The sequence below is a fragment of the Cyphellophora attinorum genome, assembly GCF_001299255.1.
Source record: "Cyphellophora attinorum strain CBS 131958 chromosome Unknown Contig14, whole genome shotgun sequence".
Classification (NCBI taxonomy): Eukaryota; Fungi; Ascomycota; class Eurotiomycetes; order Chaetothyriales; family Cyphellophoraceae; genus Cyphellophora; species Cyphellophora attinorum.
The window spans coordinates 87,769-115,661 of NW_017253242.1; the positions used below are offsets into that span (position 1 = coordinate 87,769).

A 27,893-nucleotide genomic window follows, 5' to 3' on the forward strand; every position below is an offset into this window, starting at 1 on the left:
ACTATCTAATCATACCAATTTGTACATTACGCCTCACTTCCCATCTGCCATGCCCGCATCCAACGCCTGAACATCGCAAACCTCCATCAACTCCCCAGACTCAGCATGATCCCTCGTGTTCAACATGCGATGACACCACTTCAAGTCTCCCCGAACAAATAGCAACTCACCCCCATTCTGCGCAAAATTCCCTGCCTTCCCTCCCCATACAGCGGGCGAGGTGACCGCATTCCACGTGCTCTTCAGTGCGTTTGCCAGCATCGAGCCCGGGATATACTCTGGCTGTTTCTCGCCCGCGGAAAGCGTAACTGTCATGCCCAGGGCGGCGTAGAGCTCGCGCTTGGGATCGGTGCAGATGGGGAAGCTGGTGGCTGTTTTGGCGCGGTAGGGTGCGATTCCGGTGGGGTGGCCGTTGCCGATGATGGTGATTACGATGTTGTGCTTTTGGAAGGTGGAGGCGTTGTGGTTGAGGGTTTCTACGTAGGACTGGCAGCTGCCGCAGTAGAAGTGGCGGATGAAGATTATGAGGTGCTTTGTGCCGGGATTCTGGTCGGGGTTGGTATAGAGGGAGCTGAAGGGAATATGGGTGCCGTCTTCTCTTGTTATGGGTAGGGTGGCGATCTTCGTCAAAGTATTGTGGTCGGGGATGTCGTAGGTTGTGTCTTTTGTTGCTGTTGGGAATGTCATGCTTATTTTCCCAGGCCCTCAGATGTTGGTGCTTGATATGTATGATCGTATCTCCGACATAATCCAAGAGTGTGCCAGTGTCACGCTCGGAGTTGTACGACGTAAGCGAGGGAGCAAAATAGTTGATCGTAATGGTTCATTCGTGATCTACGTATAGTCTAGCCAATTCTCGCTCCGATATGAACCTCGATGAGACGGCCAAACCACGCTCCTGGCATGATATCTTATGCATCTACTTATGAGCATCTACTGCTGATCCGTACGATGAACCCACCGCGCCCCGAATGACACGACTGTCAATATCTCCGAGAGACCGCAGCGCACACGTCGTAGCTGAAGGCCACTAGGCTTAATTCCTAGTCGTGCGACCGCCGTCGTGAGGACAATGCTCTTGATTGTCGATATGACCAAGCCCAATACTGACTTCACCTCAGCGTAAGTTTCATCTTGTGCGGCCAGAGTCGGCGCACTCGCTGGAGCTTTATTTCAAGCTTAGACAAAGATCGGGATGTTCATTCCATAGTTGACAGGATCATTGAAGCGCAAATGCCGATCCAACCCACCAATATACTCCAGATCACCCTTGTCCAGCTCAAAGCCACTGCCCACGTCGAGATTCTGCGCCAGCCTCGTGGGGTCATTGCTCTTTGGGATGACTGCAATGTCTCTCTGCGTCGACCATCGTAGCAAGATCTGCGCAGGCGTCTTGCCGTGCTTCTCTGCGATCTTCTTGATATCGTTTGACTCAAGCAGTGGTCCAGCACCCTGCGCCTCCTTGACATCCAACTCGATGAATGAGGCGGGCCCGAAGGACGAGTATGCGGTGATGGCAATTCCTTGCTCCTTGGCAAACTTGATCAGGCCGGCCTGCTGCAGGTATGGGTGGTGCTCGATCTGGAGGGCGGCGGGCTTGATCTTGGCATAGCGGAGGAGATCCATGATAAGTTGGACTGAGAAGTTCGAGATACCGATCGACTTAGCCAGGCCGGCTTCTTGGAGCTTCTCGAACGCTTGCCATGTCTCTTGAATCGTGGCAGTGCCGAAAGTGATGTCTTTCCCGCCCTCGTTCTCCCAGCTGGTGGGTAGCGAACGGACGGATCGACGTATGTCAGCGCGATGGGAAAGTGGATGAGGTAAAGGTCAAAGTAATCAAGCTGCCAGTCGGCGAGCTGCTTCTTGCAGATGGGCTCGACTTTGTCCGCGTCGTGGAACGAGTTCCAGAGCTTGGAGGTGATGAAGAGGTCGGAGCGCTTGACAAGGCCGTCCTTGATGGCACGGGCAACACCCTCGCCGCACTCTTTTTCGTTGCCGTAGTCGCAGGCACCGTCGAACAGGCGGTAGCCCGCTTTGATCGCGTTGTAGACTTGGTCAGCGCAGGTGTCATTGTTGACCTTCCACAGGCCGAAGCCCACGAGGGGCATGGCGTGGCCTGAGGAGAGCTTGACGGTTGGTGTGGACATGGTGGATAGCTGTCTGCGTGAGAAAGTCTGACTGGGGAGAGAAGATTTATAAGTAGAGGATGTCGCGTGAAAAGTAGGCGTGAAGATTCGTCTGGTGAGGTGACTGCGGATCTGGGAAAGACGATTCATACAAGCTCGAGATGAACTGGAGATGACGGCAACCTGAAAGCTGCGCGGGTCATACACTCTCTTTATCTACCTGTCCACATGTGTCTCTGCGCCAATGTCGAGACCGACAGGCAAAATTGGGAGCGAGACACAATCTTTTTATCCTGCTGCTGTGGACTTCTCATCCCGCAGCCGGGATGAGAGTTCAGGCAGTTGAGCAGTGGGGTAAATATACGTGAGTCGGCAACGTGGTTGGTCCTGCAGGGTCGTCATGTGAATGGAATCAGATGAAACATCGTCTGGCGAAGGACATTGCATGCTGCCGTTCATATTCGCCACGGCGTGGGGCATCAGGTCTGCTCCGTACCTGAACTTACCAGGTCCAGCACGCAGTGATCTTTCAATTAGCCTGAATGAGCAGCATCCCGGATGGCGAAGTAGTCAGGTAAACTTCGGCACAATGTCGTTGGTTGCGTATTGGAAAATTTCTAGAGGCGACTTTTCCCCACTATGCTCCCCAGGCCCAAGATCAGGGTCTGGCGGTTTAACATACTCCGGGCGGCTTCGTTGCCGTTCGTGGCTATGGCTCAGGCACATGAAGCCCACAGGCTGTAAGTGGCGTGGTTGGCGGCCTGTTGGTTCCAGAACTCTGGCAGATGTGTTGTGAGTTGTTCCATATCACAGTCACCCGCTTTGGGCTGTTCGTCACGAGGTTCACTGAGCCTAAATCAGTTGTCGAAAGTCAGTACGTTATTGTGGCAGACGCGTGCAGGTCAATGATTCTCTCTGGTTACACGCGAGTTGCGCCTTAATCCAAGTACGCATAGTTGCTGTCGATGCCTTGAGCCGTCGGTCGTGGAAATGTTGTGAGGTGCCGGCGAGCCGTATTGGCAGGTGGTGTTTCTAGTAGAAATAAGATGTTCCTCCGCCTGATGGCACTGCGCTCTATGAGACAGTCTGAGCGGCACGAGGGCACCGGACAGCGCCTGTGATACTCCCAGCCATGCCCATAATGATAGGCTACCAAGCGCGACGAGATCAAGCTGGCGCAATGACTGCAAAAAAGCAATCGCGGAACTGATATCCAGGCTTGGCAATATCATCCTCCGCCGGGATTGTGACTACCAACATGCGCACCTTCCTGCCTCAGGATGACCTTCAGGCAGGCGCAGGAAATAGCAGGCACTACTTGAGCGCTCGCTGATGCTGCAGCGATGTCTCAAGCTGCATGCGACCCCGACCTGTTTCCGACGTGACTACTCGACCACGAGACGCATGATGGCGCGGTCCTATGCTGTGAGTCGTACCATCTACTCGACATGCGCTCGTCTGACAATCTCTAGGATGCCGTTGCGGCGCTGAACACACTTCAAAGTAATCACCAGATTGTCGAGGCACTTAGGAAAAACCCGAGACTCAACGAGAATGCGATTCCAGAAATGGTCGATTTCTGGACAACGGTCGGATACAACGTACGCACAAAGTGACATTATATAACCGTCGCATCATGTCTAGTGGCTGACAAGAGGCTCAGACCGCAGATCTGGACCGACTGAATGTTATACACATTGCCGGTACCAAAGGCAAAGGGTCGACCGCAGCTTTCGTCTCTTCCATATTCAACCGCTACCGATCATCGCTCCCCGCAACGTCAGATTACAAGATTGGATTGTATACGTCTCCTCATCTGCGCTTCGTTCGAGAGCGAATACAGATAAATGGCTCACCCTTGTCAGAAGAGAAATTCGCCAAGTATTTTTTCGAGACGTGGGACAAATTTGGGAGTGCTACCAAGCCGGTCTACTTCCGGTTCCTCACCCTGATGGCTTTTCATACGTTCATTTCCGAGAAGGTCGGCATAGCAATCGTCGAGTGCGGTATGGGCGGCACCTATGACAGCACGAATATCATTCCGTCACCTGTGGTCACTGCAATCACCAGTTTGGGCATCGATCATGTGGGCATGTTGGGCTCTACCATCTCAGAGATTGCTCGACATAAGGCCGGTATCATGAAGCAATCTGCCAAATGCTATACGCCCCTTTCCAATCAGGAAAAGCCCGGCGCCGAGGCGGTCCTAGAGGAGGTCGCACAGAGCGTTGGTACAGAGCTGACATGGGTCACCACTATGCCCGATCTTGCTGAAAATCGCACCAAACTGGGCCTACAGGGCGACTTCCAAAAGGAGAACGCGTCAGTTGCGATGACCATCGTCAAAGAATGGTTTGCTAAGAAGGAACCCGAAACGCCATATGATGCGAAATTCAGAACGATAGTCTCAGACGGCATTGCTTCCGCACGCTGGCCCGGTCGATGCGACACCCGTCACGAAGGCAACATCACATGGTGTATCGATGGAGGACACACGCTAGAATCAATTCAGCTCGCTGGCAAGTGGTTTGCCTCTGAGATCAAGCACATCACCACCCTACCCTCCGTCACAGCAGTGAAAATCTACCTTGTCTTCAACCAACAGACCCGCGAACGCAACGCTTCAGGTCTCGCGCGCGCTCTCTATGACACTCTGACACCTTTGCTGCCTCAAGCAATCAGTACTGCCCTCTTCACGCCTAACACAACTTTCTCGCCGACCTCCATAATAAAGCGGACAGCGCCAGACCTGATCTCAGTCGGAACCAATCCAGATGAAGTCGACAAGTTAGTCGTGCAGAATGAACTTGCGGCGACATGGAAGCAGCTGGACGCGGACGCAAGGGTAGAAGTCAAGACTAGCATCGAGGACACAGCAGGTGTGGTCAGAGATGATGTCGTTGAAGAGGGCGTGCAGAAGGTTGTCCTTGTCACCGGGAGTTTGCATTTGGTGGGAGGTGTTCTTGAGATCTTGGAGGGCTGATTGTCATTGAATTGAACAGGAGCTGCCAGCTCTAGGGACTGTCATCAAATAGAAATAGACCGAGACCAGGGTGTGGTGTCCGCAAGGAATTTGAGATGGAAAGCAACGGAAGCAAGATTGTCTTACTGTGCATCACTGCGCGTAGCAAGGCGCAAGAATACCTAGCATATATGCATTAATGCCTTGCGAGGCAATGATGCAGCGCAAGGTTGACACGCGCTTGGTTTCCGCAATGTCCGACCCCACTCGACTCGTCCGATGGACTAGCGTTGGCGTTAGATGAAGCGACAGGCACGGCCAGGCAACCACCGGCGCCCCAATTTCTGGCTCTAATCGATGCTGCAGCACACTGCACAACTCACTATGGGGGCCGGTGAGCGCGGGACAACATATAAGACAGACGTAACTAGGCAATGAGTTTGGTGGTGGTGGCCGGTCTTGCAATATTCTGACATGTACCGATAGCACTTATATCACATACAGTACTTACAACGTAAACGGCCCTTTGAGCAGTCCGATGGACGTCGTTCGCACGACACTGAAGACACTAACGCAGCATACTTCGCTCAGACGCGCCACCATCGCCGTCACCATCGTACTTCCACTCCTGTCGGCCGCACACATTCCCGCTGTTATGGCCGCCGACGACAACCAAGCTCAAGCACCGCTCCAAGCATCCCCCAACGAAGGTGAACCTCAGATCGAAGCTCCACCTCAACGTTCACCAACACAGCCGACCCTGCAGGAGAACGACCCGACCGCTCTCTACAACCCCTTCACCGGCTCCGCCCCCCAATTCATCACGATCAACAACGAAACCTACCGGCGCACCCCACACGAGGTCGACCCAACCCGCTTCACCCCTGAAATGGTCTGGCATGTCGCCGGCGGCAGCCCCAACGAACTCTGGCTGTCCGATCCACACTGGTATGACTCATTCGGCGAAGATCAAATCGTGCAGCGGCGGGTTTGGTCTCTGTCTTCTGAAGCCGAGCGGATCGAAGCTTTCAAGAGGCTGTTGGAGGAGTTTCCGAACAGGGGTCTGTATATGATGTTCCGGGCTGCGGTCAAGGGACGGGTATACATTCTCGAGGCGTTGTATGAAATGGGTGTGAAGGCTATGCCTGGGGTTGGAGCTGATGAGGACGAGGCAACGCTGGTACCTCTGCATGCCGCGAGCTTTCAAGGCCACTTGAGCTGTGTCAGGTTCCTGGTGGAGAAGGCGGGCGTAGATGTGAATGCACGAGACGACATGGGCGGAACACCGCTCATGCGAGCAAGCTGGGGTAGCCGAGTTGAGATCGTGCGTTATCTGCTCGAGAAGGGAGCAGACCCGACTGCCAAACAAGACGCAGAGCCCAAAGCAAGCGTATTCGACTTCGCCGCTGGTGGCGGGAAGCTGGAGATCATCAAATTTGTTCTGGATGCCGCTGGACCCGAGCGCAAGAGTGAATTGCTCACTCCAATGGCATTGCAAGCTGCAGCGGCAGGCCGAGGTGAGCTAGAGGCTTTTCTGCTCACCTTGAACGAGTCGGGCTATCCTACGCCTCCACCTGAGAATCGCGGATCTGTCGAATTGACACCTGAGCAAAAGGATGTCCTGGAGGAAGCTCTCCGCAGGACACTTCATCATGGCAACAAGACGCCCGCCTCGATGCCCGTCCTTGTTGCATACCTCACCTCGATCTCGCCAAGGAACATGACGCGAAACTTCCCGGCTCTCAAGCCGGCAACGTTGGATGCATTCTCGGGTCGCTTCTTGGACCTCGCGAGCGCACCACCATCTAAAGCCTCCGACCACATACTCTCTGCGCTCGCTCGCATCTTTTACCTCTGCTTCGCCGAAAGCGCACAGTTCGCGACTGACATTCTGCCGGAGAACAGGCACGAGATATTGAACAGCGCCTTCGTTGAAGCCTCACACGCTTTCAACTTGCCAGCCATGAAGCTGCTTGACACCCTGTATCCATCGATAAACCCAAATGCCATTTCTCCACGGACGGACCGCGCGCTCGTCACTCCCCTGTACGCGGCCGCCGCTACAGGAAATATGGAGATCATTCAATGGCTCTTCTCACGCTTCGGCGCTGACGTGATCGATGTCCAGATTGGAAACGGCAAGTTCATCAACGGTCCCACAGCACTGTGGATTGCAATTCAGGCAGAAAAGGTCGATATCGTCAAGTTCCTTCTCCGGGAAGGGCGTGGGCCCGTGGACTTCCTTAAGTCGTCGCTGGAGCCTGACACCATGGATATCGTCAACGCTGCCTCTGCTGGCGGCACAGTGAAAGTTGGCTTTGTCGCCTTAAGACGCACAGATCCCCAGTCGTTCTGGTGGATGCGATCAAGTTAGGGGACAAGCTGATGAGCACTGAACTTGAGTCACTCGTGCCAGGCAGCGAGGGCAACGGAGAGTCGAAGACAGTGTGGCTCGAACTGGGGTCCGATGATCTCGATTGGTGGCAGAAGCTCCTGCCGCGGGCGTCAGACGAAGTCCTGGAATCCATTGAGCGTGAAAGAGGGTACGAAACCAGAGGGACAAACTGGCGTCAACTGAAACCGAACCCTCCAACACCTGAGGCTGATTTCGCTCAACGACCAGGCTGGGGAGCGTGGTTGTCGGCATTTCTTGGACGCTGAGGTTTTTCCGATAACACATTCCGTGTAACCATAGCGATGGGGATCGGAATTGATCACCAATCGACCGCTCACCAGTGATCGTACCGTCCATCAGTCATCCTTCCTGTGTCTACCCAGCTCTGCAGAATGTGACTGCTCATGCCTTCAGCCATATCGAGCTCATTTAGCTTTCGCGAGAAATCAGCTAGGTACGCTTTGGCACGCGTCGCTGGCCCCAACGACCCTGTCGAAGCTATCTCAGGGCCAGCATCAGCGCCTTCACCCGCAGCGTTGTCATCGTACGGGCAAGCAAGCAGTGAGACAGCCACATCCCTCACCTTATGTACCAGCACTGTCCCTAGAGCCTCAAGGCTAAGGTCCGGCGCCATGTAAAGAACTTGTAGTAGCTGACGGCAAAGGTCTTCACGCTGAGCCCAATCCACTTTAGCGCTTCGCTGGGATTTGACTGGGGTGTCTGGCGTTGGTGGTGACATAGTCGAGATTTGCGGAAGTGGCAGCAAAGGCACTGAACCCATGTTAACGGGATGGTACGACTCAATGTGATCCATCAGCAATGACTGTAGCCACACGTGTGTAACATGGATGTCTGTCCGAATAACAGCCATTTGCAAGTTGAGACTGGCGTCAGGGTGTGAGTTGTGTTGACCTGACTCAGACTTCGTCACCCACTGTCGCAAGTACCATGGTGCACCATCAAGAAGGTAGTTGAGCTCTCTGAGACGTGCATGGAGGAAATTAAGATAAGCGGAAAGATCCTGACGTCGTGTACATTGACAATGTATCGTATCGCGACGGGACTGACGGTCTTGGTTGATACTCTTAACGCCAGACCAGAACAGTCGGGAGCGCCAATTGAATCCTTCAGCAAGTGATGGTGTGTCCGGTGGAGGTGGCGAACCATAGGACGTTTCTGTGATCTGTTCGTCATCATGCGGTACCGGTAGTAGCTCCTCGAGGTCTAGCTCATGAAGGATAGCGCAATCAATGAATGATAGTCTTTCCTTCCTAAGATTAGAGTACTGCAAATGCACGTAAGGATAAAACATAAGCCAGAAGCCTCGCTTGCGAAGCTGGACTTCTATACAGCTCAAGCCAACATAGGCAGACGGGCGGTGAAGCTCGAGAAGTCGTGCAAACAGATTGCATTCAAGCTCGACCATACGAGACAGGTTCACCTTGCCGACGTGAATGTACGCCAGAAAGAACAAGTGACTAATCGCCCATTTGGTGTGAGAGACCTCGTCGAAATAAGCTGATGTGCGAGAATTTACGGTCTGTGCGTAGCAGTAGTCGATCATCTCGACACGGCTGAGAAAACGCACAGGTCTGGCCGCGCGCTGATAATCCCTGAATTTGGAGGGAAGTATGCCCACTGTGAGAGCTGCCAAGCCCAGGAGCAGGCAGAAGAAGTCCACGTCGTGTGTGTCTTTCTGCGCGTCGAACGCAGCATGGAAAGTCGGCATATGAAAGATCGGGATAGCCGGATAAACATAGAGGATGTAGTCGTCCATGATGCGGCGTAGAGTGTCACGATCACAGAGCTTATCTGTTGCAGTGCCAGTAACTGGATCAGACCACTGTGGCGATACTGAGTCATGCTGTCGAGGGTGCTGTTGCGTAGAGGAGGTTTCGGGGGTCTGATCATGCCGATGGGTGTTGAAGTGATCTGAGGTGGGTGTCCGGATCCACGTGGGCGAGTATCGTTCCATGTGAACGTTCCCGGTCATCGTGACTCCAGAGCATGTGCGAATGTGCGGCGATCTGTTAAGAGAAGACGCTGGACCGGAAGTAGAAGCTTCAAACTTGTGCACACTGCCGTTGGTGGCAGACGTAGGGGTGGACTGAGTATTTTCATCTTGGCTGAGCTTGCGCTTGCGCGGCCCCTTCGGACCCCTTCGCTGCACAGGCATGTCGTAGGTACATCGAATACCAAGTTTCGTACACCTCTGGCATGGCTGTGCCCTTTCATTTGCAGCAGCTGCAGTGTCGACTTCCATGCCTTCATCGTCCCCATCGCGATTTCCTGACTTAACTGCTCGTTCTTGCAATTCATTTTGACACCGCGCCTTCCGCAGCCTGCATGCATCACATGCTTGCGAAGTCTGCTCTCTCATTGTTGTCAGCAAATCAGCAATGTCTCGAACATTTCTGGACGCCGTCGAAGCTCCATGAATCCGATTCTGCTGCTTGCAAATGCGGCCAGGTCAAATTACCAAGGCAGCTGTGGGGTCCTGAGCTCGGGAACTCGACGTGGGCAACCGGCAGTGATGTCGAGCCAGCATGTAGCGCCAAATGATCGATACTGGTACCTCAGGCGCGTGCGTCGACTGTAATCCATCTTCGCGAGCCATGACTCCCGGAGAGTAGCAAGGGCTTGGCTTGGCTTGGTAGATGCGGAGAGAATCCACCCAATTACGTAAGCGAACGGATCTCGTCGTCTCTCGACGCGATCCTCCCTTCAACTACACCACATATTGTAGACATGAACATGCTGCGGTCTCTGTGCAAGGAACGGTAAGACATGCTGATATCATACAGCTCGCTCGACGCGGAGCTGCAACCACACAGTCCAACGAGCAACGCACGATGCTCCCTCTAAGACGCAAAGATTTCGAGACTCTCGGAGCTGGTCCAGACCTTGCCCATCAGTTTCCGAGAAAGCTAATCGTTGACTAGCATCCAGGTGCCGACATCGCTACTCACCCAGAGAACACGTCCGACTGCTCGCATCCCGCAGCTTGACCTGAACTCACTTAATGGCGTCAAGCAGATGTCAGGAGGTATGCTTGCAATGCGGGGTCATGGCTTTTCGAGATGCCGCATATGTGCCTCACTATACCCATCTCGAAAAGTGATGGCTTTAATGACCATATACGCTGACATTTACGTGGCCCTGTCGCCTATTGAGGACCATCGCGGCAGATCGCCTGACATTCCCTACTCAGCCGACCACCAACAGCACGTAGGCTTATACTGATTGTCAAGTCAAAAGCAGGGGCCACAGAGACGTAGCCAGCATGGACTCCTTACCTACGAACGTAGAGACTGAAGCCTTTGTGGTGATGAAACCCGGTGATGACTTCAAGCTCACGCCCGTCATTCTAGACGAAGTCCGCGACGATGAGTTACTAATAGAGATGAAGTATTCGGGTATCTGCCATACGGTATGCATATCCCTCTCAAGGTCACCAGCCACTCTTGTAGCATCTGGCTCAATGTTGCTTCTATAGGACGTCGTACTCCAGCAAGGCCTTCTCCCTATGGTCGACTTCCCTGCCATCTTCGGCCACGAGGGCGCCGGCTACATCAAAGCCATTGGCAGGGGTGTCAAGGACAAGTCCCTCCAGGTTGGCGATGCTGTCCTTCTGTCCTTCAATGTCTGCGGCGAATGTCAGCAGTGTGTTTCTGGCCATCCAGCGTTCTGCCACCCCATCCACAAGTCAAACACAACGCAGTGCGCCTCGAAGACCGCTCAACGCCCGCACGCCTCAAGAATTCGCCCTTCACCACTGTTCGCAGCCAGTACTTCGGGCACTCCTCTTTTGCCCGCCACTCCGTCGTCAAAGAACGCTCCGTTGTGAAATGCGCTTACCCAGACCAAATGGCACTCTATGCCGCTATGGGATGCGGCTTCCAAACTGGTGCGGGTACGGTCCTCAACGTGCTCAAACCTCCTCAAACCGCCTCAATCGTCATCTTCGGTCTCGGCGGTGTTGGCATCTCTGCCTCATGGCCGCCAAGTACCTTGGGGTCCAGCACATTGTCGGCGTCGACCTCGTCGACTCCAAACTGAAGCTCGCTCGGGACCTCGGCGCAACGGACTTGCTTAAGCCATCCACTGACACCGACGTCGTGAAGGAGATCAAGGAACTTTGCAAAGCCACGTCCGGCGCAACCTACTCAATCGACTGCACGGGCGTCCCTAAAGTCATCGAGCAGTGCATCGAGTGCCTCGCACCGTGTGGTACTGCTGTTACGGTCGGCGTGCCGCCCCCAGATGCGAAGATCTCCATCGATCCTCTGAACTTCACGCAACAAAGCCCGCCGCTGCTGCCTGGATCTCAGCACTGTCATACGTGCATAACATCTGCATGCTTCACTGGTGGCGACGATGTCGCTGACGTATACTGTCACCACGATGCTGTGTCACGCAACTTCTGGTTCGCGTCTGGTTGATGGCATCAAGCCAATGCTGCCAGCCGAGACTGAGGGAAGCATTCCTGCAGATGCCTGCTTCATTCCTAGACGCCTTCGGTGGACTCGTGGCTTCCGATGCATTCGATTCTGCCTAGCGTTGTATTGATTGATTGGGCTCTGTTTAACTTGCTAGCGAAATCCCAGCGCAAAGCCGCCGTGGGAGTGTTGTATCTTCGACTCGAGGACACTGTGAGATGTGGCATTGAGGATCGCTTCAATGCCAGCGCTGCAATCTCGGCACCGAGGTAAACGCAAAGGAACACAGTCTCCCATGCTGTGGCGAGACCCGCCCGAGCATTTTCTAAATCGTCTTAGCTATTTTCAGGGGTGAGCATGGGTACAAGTCTGAGATGCAGTTTGATGCATTGGCTTCTGTGCCATAGGTAAGATGCCCCATACTCAGACCTATGTCAACGGCGAGATCACTGCTCGCATAATCCTGCAGCACAGGAGACGCCGTGAAATCCCAAGAAACAAGTCCCATGTCCAGTGCAGACTTTGGCACCTAGCAGAGCTACGCCTTGTCCATTCATAAGCGTGCATATATGTTATCATGCATATCATATACCTCGTCCGGGAGTACAGAGACACCTCTCGCACTGATGGCGTCGTAGCGAGAGAAGCGGCGTGTAGAGGGAGTTTGCTGCGACTTCGCTGCCACAGCAAGTCGCGTACACCACCCTGTAGCTATTCAATGGACCATTCCGTATCTTCTTAGTCATACAAGTTCCGACTACGAGCTCGGCAACGGCCTCGTAAGCCAAATAGTTGACATATGCACCGTTTCTGCTTGCCTCGGCGTCGGCGACGCGGTCTTACGGTAGGGTACTTGTTGCAGAAGACTCCTTGCTTTACGACTTCCGCAGCTGAGCGGAGGGTGAGCTGAAGAATACCACTCACTTCTGCCGCGTCTACGAACGAACGTTATTCTTGAAAGGTCATTGCCCGCGCCATAGCGATGTGCGTAAGCCATGACTGGCTGGTAAAGGCCAGTAGCTGCGATATACTGCAATCTTTTGCTGGGTGTGTCACTCCCGATAGGCTTCTCTTCGTCCAGCTTCGCGAAGTGCCCTGATCTGGGTATTCGATATAGACTGCTTGGTCTGAATTATTCCTTCGAACAGGTGTTGGGACCCGTCCAACCGGTCCTCAGAGGTATATCTTGGGGAGAGCTCCCAGCTGTTGGACGAGGTCTCCAAGCGGTCCGTTCGCATTCGCCGTGGGACTGAGCCTTCTGGCAGGATACTTGCTTCAAGTGCGGATGTGCACATGATCGTCGGGTGTCGTCGCTCCTCCGACACATCAAATTCCATGAGAGCTATAAAAGGTCTAGGGCAGTAGACGTCGCTGAGAAAGAAAGCTTGAGCCGCTATGTCGTGCGTTCCGTCGGTCATAGTGGTGTCGTGTACGTGATACAAGCCCAGACCGGAGTCGGTGCTTCACAGTGTGTGGACTTCTCTGGGGCAGGAGCATCGTCTGCGGCTGGAGATGAGCTCGCGAGAACAGACCCAGCTTTGAGGGCATAGGGATCTGTCCTCGTCAAAGGTCGTGTCTGAGGAAGTTCCTGGCCCGTAAGGACTTTGAAGGTGGTGCTTGAAGTCCAGCAACAGGAAGAAGCTCGACATTGACAAGCTCCTATACCTCTCCTCAGATTGTTTTGCCGAACGGGCCCGAAGACCCAGCCATGTCTCCGTGTTGAGGAGATCGACTCTACGTTGATTGCCGACTTGCTAAGTAAGATGTCTTTCTCCAGGAAGGTTTCCAATCAATACACCCGGATCACATGATAAGAGTGACATCATTCTCCAAGATTGCGTTTCGTCTTGTTGTATCTGAGCAAGAGTTCTCAATGCCCTGCATGCGGGCTTGGTGTACAAACGTTGGACCAATGTGTACATGGCCTCAATCGTTAGTATTGACCTGGGAAGCTGCTACCAGCTCTCGACAAAAATACCTCTGCCTGGCTCGTGTCCTTTGCGCCAAGCCGAGCGACAGACCGATAAGTCTGTTCATCAAAAGGGGTCCCAACATCCCTTCGCCGTGACTGCGTGTAGGAACCTTTCTCTGCGCCATAGCGTTGAAGAGCATTTCACCCCTCTGCAACGGATGATATGACCTTATAATGCCATCGTTCCGGTTCCAATAGATGTGCGTTATCTTCGAGTGATTCTCTTCTCGGGTTCCAGCTTTGTCTTTGCAATCCATGCACCGTATAGTATCAGCAGCTACGGTAGAGATCGCCACAACGATTCGGAGATTGCCACGGGAGCCGATCGCCGGGAGAATCCGTTCCAAGGTCGCCAAGTCTGCTGACCTCTCGTGTGCGGCCATCAGGCTGATAGTCGCCAGGGGAAGAGCGGAAGGCCGGTTTGCTTCCTCATCATTTCGACCAGCATCGAGGGCTAGATTTGCTACTCACTCATACGGTAAACAAGTAAGTATGCTAGCTGGTACCCCAACATCGAAATCGGCCTCGTGGTGGTTTCATACCTGCTCGCTCCCGGGGCACGATGATGGCGGGGAAGCGTTGCAACGCCACTGGGATCACCATGCGAAGTCCGTGCACTGTTTAAATGGCCCCGCCGCGCAGACAGCTCGTTCGTTCCGGCACTCAGTTTGAGCGCCAGTAAGAGTGTTGGAAATGAGCCCCACCAGTGATGCTGTCGCGGAGCGGCGAGTGTCTGCACGCGCTCTCCGACCGATGGAACTGTCATCCCACGAGACAAGGCAGCGAGGTTGTGGTCGCGGATGGACTTGCCTGTGGTAAGGCCCAGAACATGATGATGCCTATGCCCTCGAGGCGCAGGACAGCACTAGCTATGACAACTAGCCCACGCAACGTAGATAGAGAAACATATGCAGATTCGTTCCGTGAAGCGTTGTGCATATGTTGCTGCCCCCAGTACACTCTCATTGGTGCTGATGAAGGCGCCATCAAGGGAAAGCGAACCGAGACAGCAGCGCCGCTCGTACGGCAGCTTGACCTTAATTATGCTGGACTAAAAGCTAGCATTGCGTCGGTCGGTCCAGAAATGCCATGCGGCGTGGGACATACTGTCTGCTCAACTCGAATCTCTCAACGAGCGTATTCTTGAATCCGGTATGTGGCAGTTCTCGCTCTCGCCCCGAAGCGACGAAGGCCTGCACAGCTCACTACTTGTAGCCCATCGTTGCGGCGCTTCAGGTGTATAGCATAGCGTCATTGCACTAAGGCCGGGGGGAAACGGCCGTCGAGAACTTCCCGAAAAGCTTTGTCGTACAGATTATGAGGGCGCTCATCCTCGTACAAAAGACAAATCGACGTGGTACTGAGCTCCTCGATAGCACATCATCAAACTACCGTCAGCTATACATTTACCTTGCTGCTCGTTTCACCGTTCACGATAGCTTCGTACTTCAACGAACTCATGGCAGCCTCAAAGTGCTTCCACGAGACCGCCTTGTTGGTAGGCTTGATGTGTCAGCGATAGACCGCGGCTCGATCAGATGTGGATCTCCGAGGACATCTTGCTTTAACTTCGGCATGAGTGCTAGCACATCGGTTGCACGGGCCTAGAGAGACTCGATGCCCATGGATGGATCCACAGCGGTAGGTGAGATACTGCGTTTATGTGGGCAAGTTGTGCCCAGACAGCTCCATAAGAATCTCCTCGCACGGTGGGAGTCGTTGCGCTTATGACGAAAGCGCTTCTGTACGGAGCATTTTGTAATCAACGAGCACTGGTAGGTGAGCGTCTTCGCAAGCCCTCGGGACGCCTGATCGCCGTCAAGTTCGACCCAAAGGCACAGCCTCTCTGCATCTGTGATAGCTGTCCTGATCGCTCAGGTATTGCTGGAGAAGTCGAAGTCGATGGGGTGGGCGGTCGTGTCGATGGCAGAGACGTCGAGGTCAGTGGATGTGATGGTCGTGTCAATAGCGGTGATTTCGATGTCAATGTTGATGGCGGGTGTGGTGCTGATCGTGGGAGGCTTGACGGTCTCCAGAAAAGTTGGGCGACGTGAGCGAACTGGAAGGACAAAGAGGGGGACGTCGTAGCGCGTCAATATGTTGGGTCAAGATCTGCTCGTGTTTCTATTCTGGGGATCGTGCCCGCCAAGAGGTTTGCTCACAAGCACCGTGACCATTCGTATACACGAGACGATTTGAGGACCGAAAGCTGGTAGATTTTCTCGTGATCAGCCAGTAAGTCGAGCGACATCCGCGTCACATGCATATGCTTCAGTGCATTGACTGCGGCATGCATCATAATGGTTGAATTTTAGCATAATGTTGCCCTTACTGCCCAATGGGAAACACATCATCTCGAGCCCTCGGGCTATGGAAACTTGTACTTGCTGATGATGTTGTCCATCATAGCATCCTTTACCACAGGCGGAGAAAGAAAGTGGGAACCGCTGCTGATGTGCGTCAGGGCGCAGGAATTGCACTCATCGGAAGCGAACCCGTGGTGAAGACGACGAGTGTGTCGCGTAGGATAGCGAAGAATGGCGGCGAAGGGCATCTCGACATTGCCGCTAACCCATACGAAGGGACACCGAGGGTGTCTGAAGTCAGCCGTGGATCATGACGGTGAATCTTGGCTGTCGTCGCCTGTATCTCTGGAGGCAGTACAGCCAACCGTTAAGTTGACTGCACTTTCCATCATGATTCCTCTCAGGATTGCATCACTTGTGTAGGCGATGGATTCAGGATTCACACACATTTTACAATGCGCATGAGGGCAAAGTCTGGGCAAGGTTCGTATCCCGGTGTAATTAGGGGTGGCTGCCGTTAAGAGCCGTGCCAGAATCGACATCGTTCCCTCGAGTGCGGATCTTTTGCTCAGCACCGTCAGGCATTAGCCGTTGTGTGCTGACAAAGGCGTAAATAATGTCACAGTCAGCGCAGCCACTGCGTCGTCGCCTTCGAACCCGGAGGCTCGTGGCTACATTCGAAGCCTAGCCCAAGCGGCGTGACCGCCTTATACTCCTGATCCCCGTCAGCGTGCGTCAAACGCTCCTGGCGTATCGTCCTCCAGCGGAGAAGTTGCCGTACGGCTCACGGAAGAACTTGATTCTGAAGCGGGGATCCGGTTTGCAGTGCATTGTGTCACATTCCAGGGTAATTTTGACCTGGCCAGCTGTCTTCTTAGAATCATACCATTGCCCAGCCACACCCGTCCAAGACTTGCCCTTCCATGCCTTGGCCTTTGGCTTCGCGACCGACACACGACCCTCGTGATACTCTGGCATGAGTATGATGGGACAACGCTGAGACCGTGTAATCGCAGAGCACTTTGGGAGAGCGAGACGCAGATATCGAAGTGTTGCAACATGTTGTAGTCAACTCAGTCAGCTGCTGAACGAGACTTTGACCGCTCGACTCGTACCGGGTCAGAAAGAGTGTGTAGATGGCGAGTCCTTGACTTTCACAAGCGACCAGAGGTGGGCGTGCGCGTTTCTGTATGGTCAAGGCCACTCGTCAGCCAAACCTGAGATAACTTTGCAGTCGTCACGAGGCTTGTCCACTCCTCATCCACGTCTAGATTGTATCGGTCTCGTGCGGAACCACATAGGCCCCACGACGCATTTGGCTCCTTCCGTGCTTGTCTGGCCAATTTCTGTGAGATCCATCACACCGAGTCGTCCAGCAAAGTGAGCTGCACCTGCAGTTCCAGCACAAGAGAGATCAACGTGTGGACTGCTGTACGATCTTGTCTGCCATACTCGGAACTTTGCACTTCCGACCAAAGCGCAACGTGTGCGATTCCAGCCATTGAATGCACAGACTTTCCCTCACCTCGTGTCATGGTACACTTTTGAATCAGCGTCCACAATGCCGCTCACTCAACCCTGCAGTTTCACCAGCGATAAGACGAAATCCCATCATCCAAAATCTGAGAAATTGCCGACAGCATAAGCATGTGCTCTTTCGGTGTCGTTCAGTGTCGCCACTGCCACTCATACGACGCTAGCCACGATTGTTCCTCAGCATGAGTACTGTTGCTGACAACCCGTAGGTGGATGATGTTGACAACATATCACTCTCGACTGCGTGCCGCCCTCGGACTCAACACCACCCGTCAGCCATTGTGCGATCTCGGTCCGAGGTAGCCAGAGCCAGGTGGTATTGCCGTGTACATTCTCCAGACACCAATAGTCTGAAGCACACAGCTGTGGGCGGACTAACGCTGGCGCCAATGATGTCGGCGATGGTCGGGAACTGCAAATGATTCTTCAGCGTCGGATTCCATGCCGGTAGCCTTCTTTGAGTCATCGTGAACACCAGGATCTTGATAGCAGGATATGATCCTTTTTGAGAGCCTTTTGCATAGAACGCGCAGACCTCCGCAAGTGCCACTTCTATATGGGCCCGGTCGTCTCCGTAGTTGGCCGCAAGGTGGTAGCTCCCATCAACAGCTTGCAGTTCTGGTGTCGACAAAGCAAGACCGCAGCGTGATCTTTAGCGGTATTTGAATCGCCGCCTTCGTCCTCACGGACATCCTTGCCGCCGGCACTGTCCACTACACGCCGCCAGTCGGAGGAAGCACCGAGCATGTTGCATTTCCACGGTGCGAACTTCTTGACGACCGGACCCTACCTTGGAAAGCGTGTGTCCAGCTCCGACAAGTGTCGCCTGCCGGAGTCCGGCAATCTCTTCATTTCCAAACCAGCAAGAATAGAGACCGTCGGAATTGATGTCTCTTCACTGGGAACACAGCAGCGCGTATCTTGGCTTCTCCTTGCAGTCCGTACACACTCTGGCTGCCGTCATCGTCGGATTACGGAGAACCATATTTTGGCTCGCAAGACCTGATTACCAGGTCTTATCTGACTCGGCTATCTGAGTGGCAACCCACGCTGATGCCTCTAGTTGCTTTGAGCGTACACCTCCTGGCTCCGTCCTTTCCTGGCAACCCTGATTCGTAGAGTCGAACACCGAATTATCCTGGGTATCCAGACGCCGTACCTTCCTCGACACGGTGTTTGTGCCGTAGACGCATGTCTGGTATTCTGTCATGATTCCGGGATTCTGCTGATATCAGATAAGTGGTTTGGATCGAAAAATCCAAGGTGTCCGACACACGAGTCCTTGTTATGGGATGGCTGCGGGTGTTTGTTGAGATGTTCTAGTGTATGGATGCACCGCAACCACACGTCGATAGATTCAACGGAATTAGGACTGCTCCGTCAGCGAGGCCTGGTAACTTCTCGTACGGAACATGGAAGTCTTGTCGCCGTGAAGCTTGGTTGAGCTTGTCGCATTGTCGGCAACCTCCCAGGCGGTCAGGGCGTTCAAGCACTCAGTAATGTCGCTGTTCTCGTGCCAGATGTGGGCCAGATCAGTGGCTACGACGGTGATGATACCGGCGATGTCCCAAGCAAGCAATGCTCTTCCCTTCACACCGAGCGTTCAATCCTAGCGTATCGCTCTTCATGTAAATCCAACAATGCCTGCATTAAGAGACCAGTGAGAGCAGAGACTCTCGTGGGCGACAACGTCCATTCTGGTCAGTGACTAAGTTGCGCCAGATCTGGCTTGAGCTTGCACATAATACTCCTCAGTCGTGTCGCTGGTCATTTTCTGCATACACAGCCGGAAGAACTCACGTGTTGTGTGTCTTATCGCGGGCGTGAAGAGTCCTTTCATCTTTGGCCCCAAGTAATGTGCCAATTACGGCCTTGGCCAGTACTATACTCTGGCTGCTCCTCTTAGCGCCACTGGTCAGAGGCAGGACGTAGGCGAGGGAATTTCGAACCTGAAGCACACGCAGTCTCCGTCGTGACCACATGGCACAACTCGTCTAGCAGGTAGTGCAAGCGATGTACGATCGGCTGCGCCAGAGATGCGAAAAGAGACGCCGGCGTATGGCGGACTGACCAAATGGCCAGCGCCAAACGGCGTCAGTACGGCGAGCACAGCCAGGGAACGGCCCCAATGTGCATGTTGGGAATTGCTTTGGAACGGAACGCCAGATAGTCGTGCAATGCTGGACTAAAACCAGCTTTTCGTGTCTCTTTCAACGATGATGAGGGCCCGTGAACAAGAGTAAAACCCACCACAGCAGGCGCCGTGCGAGCTTCTTCTACCTCGGACAAGCTGCGGAGAGATCGGAACCGAAGCGCAGAGAGAGCCCGTGTAGCACATGCGAACTTGTCACAGGAAGAAACAACGGTTGCAGTAAGCACCTCCGTGTTGTAGGATTCGTTCCATAATCGCAAGCCCGAAGCGGAGAACCGAGTAGAGACAGGTTGTAAAGTCGAAAGGCCACGCCCCGTGGCCGCTTCCAATCGGCAAGCAGCAGCTCGGCAGGCCGGCGGACCCGTCCGTGTCTGATAAATCGGTGTCTCAAGACACCAGGCCATGGCGCAGAGAGGCCCGGCCCGGATGGTAGGTCTGGAGTTCGTGCAACCCATACCAAGTGCAGAGACCGTATTGAGAAAGACGACCTGGCCGTGCTCGTGGACAGGTTCGAGTTTGTGGCAATATGAGCAGGTGCTTCGGTAATCCCATCAGTACCAGATCGGTCGAGAGACTTGGTCGAATTGGTATCACTCACATTCGGCGAGTATACGTACCAGCAATGTTTCATGCAGGTAAGGTTGCTGACGGATGAGAAGCCTCGGTAAGGGGCCGTGACGATTGGTGTTGTCGTCCAAGATGTCAGAGGCCAGGAGAGGCAGAGCGCCGTGCAAAGACGTTGACGGCCAGAACGCCGTGTCGCTGAACGACAAAAGGGGCGGATGTCCGCAAAGGGTCCGAGAGCCCTGGTAAGGTATGATATATATAACACAAATCATCAAGTCAATAGCCAAGCCAGGCGTACAAAAGCTCATGAACGAAAGCAGACATGACAACACATCAAGACCATTGATGACTTATGATGCTTTGATGTGCCTGACTCCATAAGATGCCAAGACATGGATGAACGATGGATGGGGGACCTGTCGATGGACTGGGGGCAAGCCACGCATATATGCTTCTATGCCCCACCATGCCAGACGGTCGAGGGTCGTCGCCGGTGAAGCAAAAACGCTGCTGCCTGGCATCTTCACGATCGAGGACCCTGAAAGATCGGCCTGGATCTCGGGTTGCAGTGCTGCGAACAAAGGAAAGTGACGCGGAAGCAGAAGGAAAGGGCAGCGGGACTTCTGAAAGGTGGGACATGCGGTGACGATTGTAAACAGAATGGGAGGAGGGGTCGAAGAACAAAGGACTGGGATTGAGTGCTGGTGGTCGAGACCCAGCAAAGGCTGTGCTGAGGGTTAGCTTGACGCAGAGTTCGACGGAAAGAATGGCTGTGCAAGAGCTTGAGCATTGTAGCATGCGCGTGGTGACGGTCGATGCGAGAGGTGACTGGCAAGCTTTGATAGAAAGGGCGTTCGCTCGTGTGGAATTGTCAACTGTGCTTGCGGCAGGGCAATTGATACCGAAGATGGAAAAGTCCAGGAGTGTTCGTCGACCGACAACTCGGTCAAACTTGCAGCGCAGTGACATTTGCGGTAGAAGAGATACCGATGAAGGAAGCTGAATTCTTCACATGCGGTTTGGTCTGCCAGAGCGAGCGAGCGATTCCGTGTATAATTGCGACGGATGAATGTAACAAAGCACGCTGGAATTGGTCAAGAGCTGCCCAGTAGCAGCATTATAGACTTGCTCTCCCACTGCTTAAGGACAGGGCCTGACTGGGTTTCTTGGTCATGTCGCGTTACCCTCCAGACGGAAGTGGTGTGGAGCGGAGCGTGCAATCGCACGAAAGTCGTCGAGATGATGCACAGATCGGCATGCTTGAAGAATTGTGACAGTGGAGCGAAATTCTGTACATATCTGCACAGATATATTTTCAATTCGCGTCGAGCAAGAAGAATGGTTGAGTGCTGCTGACAGTGCTCGAGCTCAATTCACGGACTGACTCATCTTGAAGTCTAGTCACACGGAGAGTGTGAAAGAAGAGAAGAGATGCAGGGTCTGGTGTGCTGTCGTGACAAGTCCAGACACACCGATGGTACCCTCGTAGACAGCATGATCGTGGTTTCTCGATCTTGAGCAAACGAATCCCTGCGAGGTCGGCTGCATTCCCAGCCGTTGTTGTTATCTTTTGGCCTGATGCGGTGTTCGTAGCATCCACGCGTCCACGGTCGTCGTGAGTAACTGACAGTTCCGCCATGGTGGATTAAGTCTCGCTCGATCGGTGAACAGAAGCGTGTTCTACAAAAAACACCGGCAAATGCTCGAGAGCACTCGATCGAGCGCCATAGGTGAGCGGAGTCTAAGTGTTGCTCTGCCCTTCAGCGCCGCGGAAGATGCCTATGGACCCTCCGAACCTCAGACAACGCCGATGGTTGTGGCAGTGCTGCCCATGTGAGCCTTCCACAAGACAAACCATCGAGTTTGCACTTGTGCGAAGTGGCGCTCCAATCCAACATAGGATCTTTCACAGTCTTATACAAAACGTCGCAGAGGTCTCCCGAGCTGCGGTGCAACCTCCGACCTGCAGCTCATAATATACATTGACCGCTTCGATGACACATCGATAGATCTGATTGTCGCTGATGACACTGTATGTCGAAGAGGTCTGGGCGTGCTGGCAGAGATTCGATCGTGCTCGCTGCACGGCTGAATACGTGATGGGGCATGACCCAGTGGTCTTATAGACGTCGTCATGATTTGACGGTATGATGACTCATCCTGTTTCCGCGGTCGCAAAGGTCACACGGACGAAGAGGCTACATCCTCGGCATCCCAGAAGAATTTCTTGCAGACCATCTGGCTGAGTTGGTTGCTCCTTAACGACTTGCTCGAGATCCTCCTCGCTCAGAACATACGCTACGGGACTGCCACAACGGCATGACTTCGTCCAGCGGTCGCCGTCAGCATTCTCGTGATGTTCGAAGTCCTCCAAATCGAAGAGCTCGATCCCGTGATGAGCAACACTTTTCACTGATGATCTCAGAGAAGCATCGTATGCCTTCCGCAAGCTGGGATCGAGTAGCGTGTTGTATGCTTCAACGATCCTGTCGATCGTGGGCACGTATTTGGCATCTGCTGTGGACAAGGACAACGAGGCTGATCGGTGCACTTTGTCTGGATGATATCTGAGAAGAGCTTGATGATATGCCTCTTTCACGTCTTTGGGCGTAATGTCGGAGCCGGCCGAGAGTCCAAGGAGCTCATAATGCGTCTGCGAGTCCGACATCGAGTCATTGTGCTATCTGCGACCGCCTCTGATGAGTCTTGATGGCGTAGAGGAGAAACGTAGATGCTTCAATGCCAGTGTGGGCGGAACTTTTATTCCGTTACACCGGACATTGTGTCCGGGCGATCATTTTGGGGCCTCAGCTTCTTGGTCGAGGCGGAGCTCAGCCAGCTGCAGGTGTCGACGCGTTTCTTATCAAGCCGGCAACGCCATGGCTTCTTGGTCATCTTGCCGACCACAACATCTGCTGTCTCGTACAGTCCCGCCACGTTACTGTACAGAAAGACCCGTCGTTGCGATGAACGGTCTCAAAGAATGTGTCAATTGCCGAATGATGGCCTTTATGAACCGACGTCATCCCAGGTGCCGCGTGTTGCGGAGTCTTGGAAGGTGCAATCCTGCTTGACTACTACCGTGGTGGCCTTCGCGATCGTGGTCGATCATTCGACAGTGCCTTGATCTGGTGCTATTGCTAATGCTTGATCCCCACAGTCGTGCTCGTGTCATCCAAAACCTAACCTACCTGAACTATCCTCATGAAGCGTCCTCGTTGACTGCAGTCTCACACGACCACGGCACAACCCCGCAGCACCATGCCAGGTAGCAACATTGATGAGGACGAAAGTCGAAAGCGCTATGGCCAGCCGTTCACATCCAAGCACCCAGTACCGACGGTGAAGAAATACAAAGAGGAGCAACAGCATAGGCAGGAGGCCTCGACCGTCGAACGAGATGAGGAGGCCACGGGGGACAAAGTGCGAAGAGCATACGACACCGCCAAAGGCATCCTAACAGGCGACGACGGCAAAGGCGATGAAGACCCATACCCAAGTGCGAACAGAAATCTTCCATCATCGTCTCACAACGACGAGAGGAAGCAGAACGGCCATCAGTATGGCCGACCGCAGCCCCATGAACCAGATCAGGCCAACGAAGACCCTTCGAAGGCCAAGGAGAAGAAACAGGGCAAGCAGAAGGACAAGCAGTCGGCTACAGAGAATGCTGCGAGCGAGACTGACCCTCGGAAGAAGAGGAAAGCCATGAAAAAGAACAAACGAACAGACGGCGGGAGAGAGGTCACAGACCCTGTTACGCATCTACCCGTCATCATCTACGATTCTACGCCCAAGGATCTGAAGCGGACCAAGGAAAACTACCCTGCATTTGGCTCGACGCCAAGGACGGCGACGGGGTTAAGTGCGGCCAGCAAAGATCAAGATCAGCTTGACGATGAGGAAGACGAAACACAACGCGTTCATGATGGCACTCAGAAGCTTTTCCCACCTCCGTCGTTCGAAGATGTAAAGCGTGAGCTTACTAGTGTTCATCGCCTAGGGTTTACTGTTGGGCTAGGGCTGGTCGCCGCAAGCGCTGTAATAGCTGTCGCTGCAGGCCATCTGGTCGGAAATTCTGAATCATACTGGCGGTCACCGCTCCTCATTGCGTCATTGCTCACAGCTGCTGGCAGCTTTGCGGCTGTCCAGTTTGTGCAGAATTGGATCGGCAAGAAAGTTGAAGATTTGTGGGAGGATGAAGTATGGGATTCCGCAAGGGATCGTGAGCAGCAGTCGCATGAGGAAGAGGCCATCATTCCAGAGTCCGTGGCTTGGATGAACAGCCTCCTCACGTCTGTCTGGCCGCTGATCAATCCTGATCTGTTCACATCACTCGCTGATAGTAAGTCAAAGCTCCTGCTCCTTGTCATCCATCCAATAGTACCCTGACCAGCTACCTCATGTCTTGACCGTCACGAGCTCAGTGCATGTGTGCAGGTACTGACTTGCCACAGTGCTGGAGGACGTCATGCAGCAATCGCTTCCCTCCCTCGTTAGGATGGTGAGTGTCGATGATCTTGGTCAGGGAAGTGAATCGATTCGCATACTCGGCATTCGTTGGTTGCCAACAGGTGCAGCAAGCCAGTCCGTTGACTCGGACGGCAAGCTCACTTCACCGGATTCGAGTAAAGGCAATGATCGGGACGTTCCGGGCGAGAACGAACAGGAGAAGAACAAGGATGACGATGGCGACCAGGATCTGCAGGAAGGTCTTGAAGCAGAGCAGGGCGATTTTGTCAACATGGAGCTTGCGTTTGCATACCGCGCTCGATCTTCCGGAAAGTCGCTGAAGGCCAAAGCCAAAAACGCCCATCTCTATCTCAAGTTCTACCTGCCTGGTGGCATAGCCGTACCTGTCTGGGTCGAAACAAAAGGCGCAATTGGCAAAATGCGACTTCGACTACAGTTGACTCCAGATCCACCATTCTTCAGTCTTTGTACGCTGACCTTCCTGGGACAACCGAAAGTCGATGTCAGCTGTATACCAATATCCAAGCACGCTCTGAACATCATGGACGTGCCATTGATCTCCGGCTTCGTACAGTCCAGTATTGATGCGGCTTTGTCAGAATACGTGGCACCAAAGTCCCTGACTCTGGATCTGAAGGACATGCTTATTGGGGATGACTTCAAGAAGGACACCATCAGCAAGGGCGTCATGATCATCCAGATCAAACGCGCACGAGGCTACAAAGAAGGCGATGCCGGCATTGGGCCTATGTCAGGATCAAGTGACACCTACGCGACAGTGTCATGGGGCAAGTTCGGCAAGCCGGCAGCTTCTACTCGCGTCATCATCGATGACCAGAAACCGGATTGGGACGAGTATGCAAATATTTTGGTCTCGCCAGAAGAGATCAATGCCGGCGAGAAGCTGCGCATTCAGCTCTGGGACTCGGATAAGTATACAGCAGACGATGACCTTGGCAGAGTCGAAGTCGATCTGGAAGACCTCATGCACAGTGAGGAAACCAGAAATAAGATGTGCGATAGAGAAGACGGACTCATGGGCGAAGACGCTACCGAGGAAATGCCTGGCACCTTGACCTGGAGCGTCGGCTACTTCGCCAAGAAGAAGATCACTCAGGACCAGCTCGAGCGCCAGAACGCCGAGGAAGATCTCAAGACACCGGAAGATGTCGAGCATCGTGCCCGTGAAAGCGCCGAACGAAAGATGCGCGAAGCAAAGTCCCATGAGAAGGAAATTAAGCAACAGCAGGCCCAAGACTTCAAGGAACTCCAGGATGAGCTCCTGACCGGTTCGCCTCCGCCCAACGACTACCCATCCGGCATATTCAGCATTCAAATCCACAACATCACAGGCCTTGAAGTCCAACAACTGCAAAAAGGCGACGACAAAGACGGCGATTCCGAAGACCAAGCCGAACAGGCAGCCGACCTTCCCTCCAGCTACGCCACCATCATCATCAACCACCAAAAAGTCTACCGCACACGAACAAAGCCCAAAAACGCGAAACCCTTCTTCAACGCCGGAACTGAACGCTTCATCCGCGACTGGCGCGACACCGAAGTTATGGTCTCTGTCCGCGATGACCGTGAGCGCGAGAACGACGCCCTGCTGGGTATGGTCTATCTCCCCCTCAGCAAAATCTTCCGCGAACGCAGCCAAGTCAACGCCTCCTACCCGCTCGCCGGCGGCATGGGCTACGGCCGCATCCGCATCAGCATGGTCTGGCGCAGCGTCGAGCTCCAATGGCCCAAGGAAATGCGTGGCTGGAACTACGGCACCTTGGAGATCAAATCACCCATCAAAGCCTCCGGGGGCGACGTCGACAAATCCAAGCTCTACTTCAGCACCAGCATCTCTCAGAGCAAAATGTACCACCAGTCCGACAACAACCACTGGACGCCCAAAAAGGACCGCAAGTCGATCTTCCTTGCCGTTAAGAAACGCTATTCATCACCCCTAATAATCCACATCGGCAAATCCCACCTGCCTAAAGGCGACCCACCACAGTTCGCCGTCCTGTGGCTGAAAGAGATACCCGATGACGAAGACAAGACCGTCAAGATCCCAGTCTACAAAACCGAAAAAGGCGCCCTCAAACGCGCCACCACATCTTGCAACTACGACGGCCAGTCCATCGGTGAGCTCGAAGTGAACCTCAAATTCTGGCAGGGCTTGTCGGGGTACCACAAGAAATACGCCAACAAGGGCAACCAACAAGACCTCAAAAACGTGATGGAATGCCTCGACGTCGCTGCTGAGGAGCGCGACTCTTCCGACGATTCAGACGGTGAAGGCAGCTCATCCGACTCCTCGGTCGATGGACTCTCCCAACAGGATTCCCAAACCAAGGAAAAGCTCAAGCCACACACAAACCAAGACTCCTCCGCCGACGAATCCGACTCCGACCCCAAATCGAAAATGAGCAAGCTAAACCCCGTCAACAGAATCGAGAAACTCATCGGCTCCAATGACAGCCAGGACGGGAAGAGAGGGGTAGTGAGTCAGGTGAGGGACTACAAAGACCACAGGAAACAGCTGCATAGGAAACACAGGGGGTTGATGCAGTGGAAGGGAATGAGGAGCTGGACTATGCGGTTAGTAAGGCGAAGCAGGGGGTCAGTAAGGCTGGGGACGTTTTTGATCATGATGATGACAAGGCTGGTGGGGTTGAGACTGAGGCTTAGGGGCGAGAAGCAGCATACATTTGTCGGTCGTGATGTTGGGCGCACATCTGGGAACCGGCACGGAGTTATTGTTTTTTGGCACATTGCAGCGATGATGAGCGGGTGCAAAAGCGGAGGGATTGTTGCAGTTCTGAGGCACGTCATGTTGGCTGCCCCTGCACGCTGCGTTTAGGCCATTGGAGGAGTAGGGCTGGTGACACCGAGTGTCGAAGTACCTGCATAGGGACGTTGTCTGAAGTGGCGAGGCGCTAGTCAACAGAAAATTGATATATACGTACAT

The 27,893-nt window shown here is 53.8% G+C and overlaps 9 protein-coding genes across 9 annotated transcripts; 4 read left to right on the forward strand and 5 right to left on the reverse strand.

Moving 5' to 3' along the window:
- Positions 1 to 33: 33 nt before the first annotated feature.
- On the reverse strand, positions 34 to 687 carry AB675_3278 (Thioredoxin-like protein AAED1; the record flags this gene model as incomplete). Its single annotated transcript, XM_018143313.1, has 1 exon — positions 34 to 687. One exon carries the CDS (start codon positions 685 to 687, stop codon positions 34 to 36), a length of 654 nt encoding a protein of 217 aa, XP_017999669.1.
- A 492-nt stretch (positions 688 to 1,179) lies between these two features.
- AB675_3279 (putative NAD(P)H-dependent D-xylose xyl1) lies at positions 1,180 to 2,147 on the reverse strand (the record flags this gene model as incomplete). The annotated part of the gene is made up of 2 exons (XM_018143314.1): positions 1,180 to 1,762; positions 1,783 to 2,147. The coding sequence occupies 2 exons, from the start codon at positions 2,145 to 2,147 to the stop codon at positions 1,180 to 1,182; spliced, it is 948 nt and encodes a 315-aa protein (XP_017999798.1).
- Positions 2,148 to 3,533: 1,386 nt separating this feature from the next.
- Positions 3,534 to 5,109, forward strand: AB675_3280 (Folylpolyglutamate synthase; the record flags this gene model as incomplete). The annotated part of the gene is made up of 3 exons (XM_018143316.1): positions 3,534 to 3,551; positions 3,599 to 3,727; positions 3,790 to 5,109. 3 exons carry the CDS (start codon positions 3,534 to 3,536, stop codon positions 5,107 to 5,109), a joined length of 1,467 nt encoding a protein of 488 aa, XP_017999782.1.
- Positions 5,110 to 5,626: 517 nt separating this feature from the next.
- On the forward strand, positions 5,627 to 7,462 carry AB675_3281 (Ankyrin repeat, PH and SEC7 domain containing protein secG; the record flags this gene model as incomplete). The annotated part of the gene is made up of 1 exon (XM_018143317.1): positions 5,627 to 7,462. The coding sequence occupies one exon, from the start codon at positions 5,627 to 5,629 to the stop codon at positions 7,460 to 7,462; it is 1,836 nt and encodes a 611-aa protein (XP_017999560.1).
- A 355-nt stretch (positions 7,463 to 7,817) lies between these two features.
- On the reverse strand, positions 7,818 to 9,659 carry AB675_3282 (uncharacterized protein; the record flags this gene model as incomplete). The annotated part of the gene is made up of 1 exon (XM_018143318.1): positions 7,818 to 9,659. One exon carries the CDS (start codon positions 9,657 to 9,659, stop codon positions 7,818 to 7,820), a length of 1,842 nt encoding a protein of 613 aa, XP_017999790.1.
- Positions 9,660 to 10,766: 1,107 nt separating this feature from the next.
- AB675_3283 (Aryl-alcohol dehydrogenase) lies at positions 10,767 to 11,925 on the forward strand (the record flags this gene model as incomplete). Its single annotated transcript, XM_018143319.1, has 4 exons — positions 10,767 to 10,913; positions 10,980 to 11,139; positions 11,205 to 11,461; positions 11,506 to 11,925. 4 exons carry the CDS (start codon positions 10,767 to 10,769, stop codon positions 11,923 to 11,925), a joined length of 984 nt encoding a protein of 327 aa, XP_017999751.1.
- A 3,843-nt stretch (positions 11,926 to 15,768) lies between these two features.
- Positions 15,769 to 18,483, reverse strand: AB675_3284 (uncharacterized protein; the record flags this gene model as incomplete). Its single annotated transcript, XM_018143320.1, has 3 exons — positions 15,769 to 15,953; positions 18,112 to 18,354; positions 18,423 to 18,483. The coding sequence occupies 3 exons, from the start codon at positions 18,481 to 18,483 to the stop codon at positions 15,769 to 15,771; spliced, it is 489 nt and encodes a 162-aa protein (XP_017999618.1).
- Positions 18,484 to 22,610: 4,127 nt separating this feature from the next.
- Positions 22,611 to 23,123, reverse strand: AB675_3285 (Diphthamide biosynthesis protein 4; the record flags this gene model as incomplete). Its single annotated transcript, XM_018143321.1, has 1 exon — positions 22,611 to 23,123. The coding sequence occupies one exon, from the start codon at positions 23,121 to 23,123 to the stop codon at positions 22,611 to 22,613; it is 513 nt and encodes a 170-aa protein (XP_017999666.1).
- Positions 23,124 to 23,716: 593 nt separating this feature from the next.
- On the forward strand, positions 23,717 to 27,613 carry AB675_3286 (uncharacterized protein; the record flags this gene model as incomplete). The annotated part of the gene is made up of 3 exons (XM_018143322.1): positions 23,717 to 24,800; positions 24,913 to 27,425; positions 27,473 to 27,613. The coding sequence occupies 3 exons, from the start codon at positions 23,717 to 23,719 to the stop codon at positions 27,611 to 27,613; spliced, it is 3,738 nt and encodes a 1,245-aa protein (XP_017999533.1).
- Between the last annotated feature and the right edge of the window lie 280 nt (positions 27,614 to 27,893).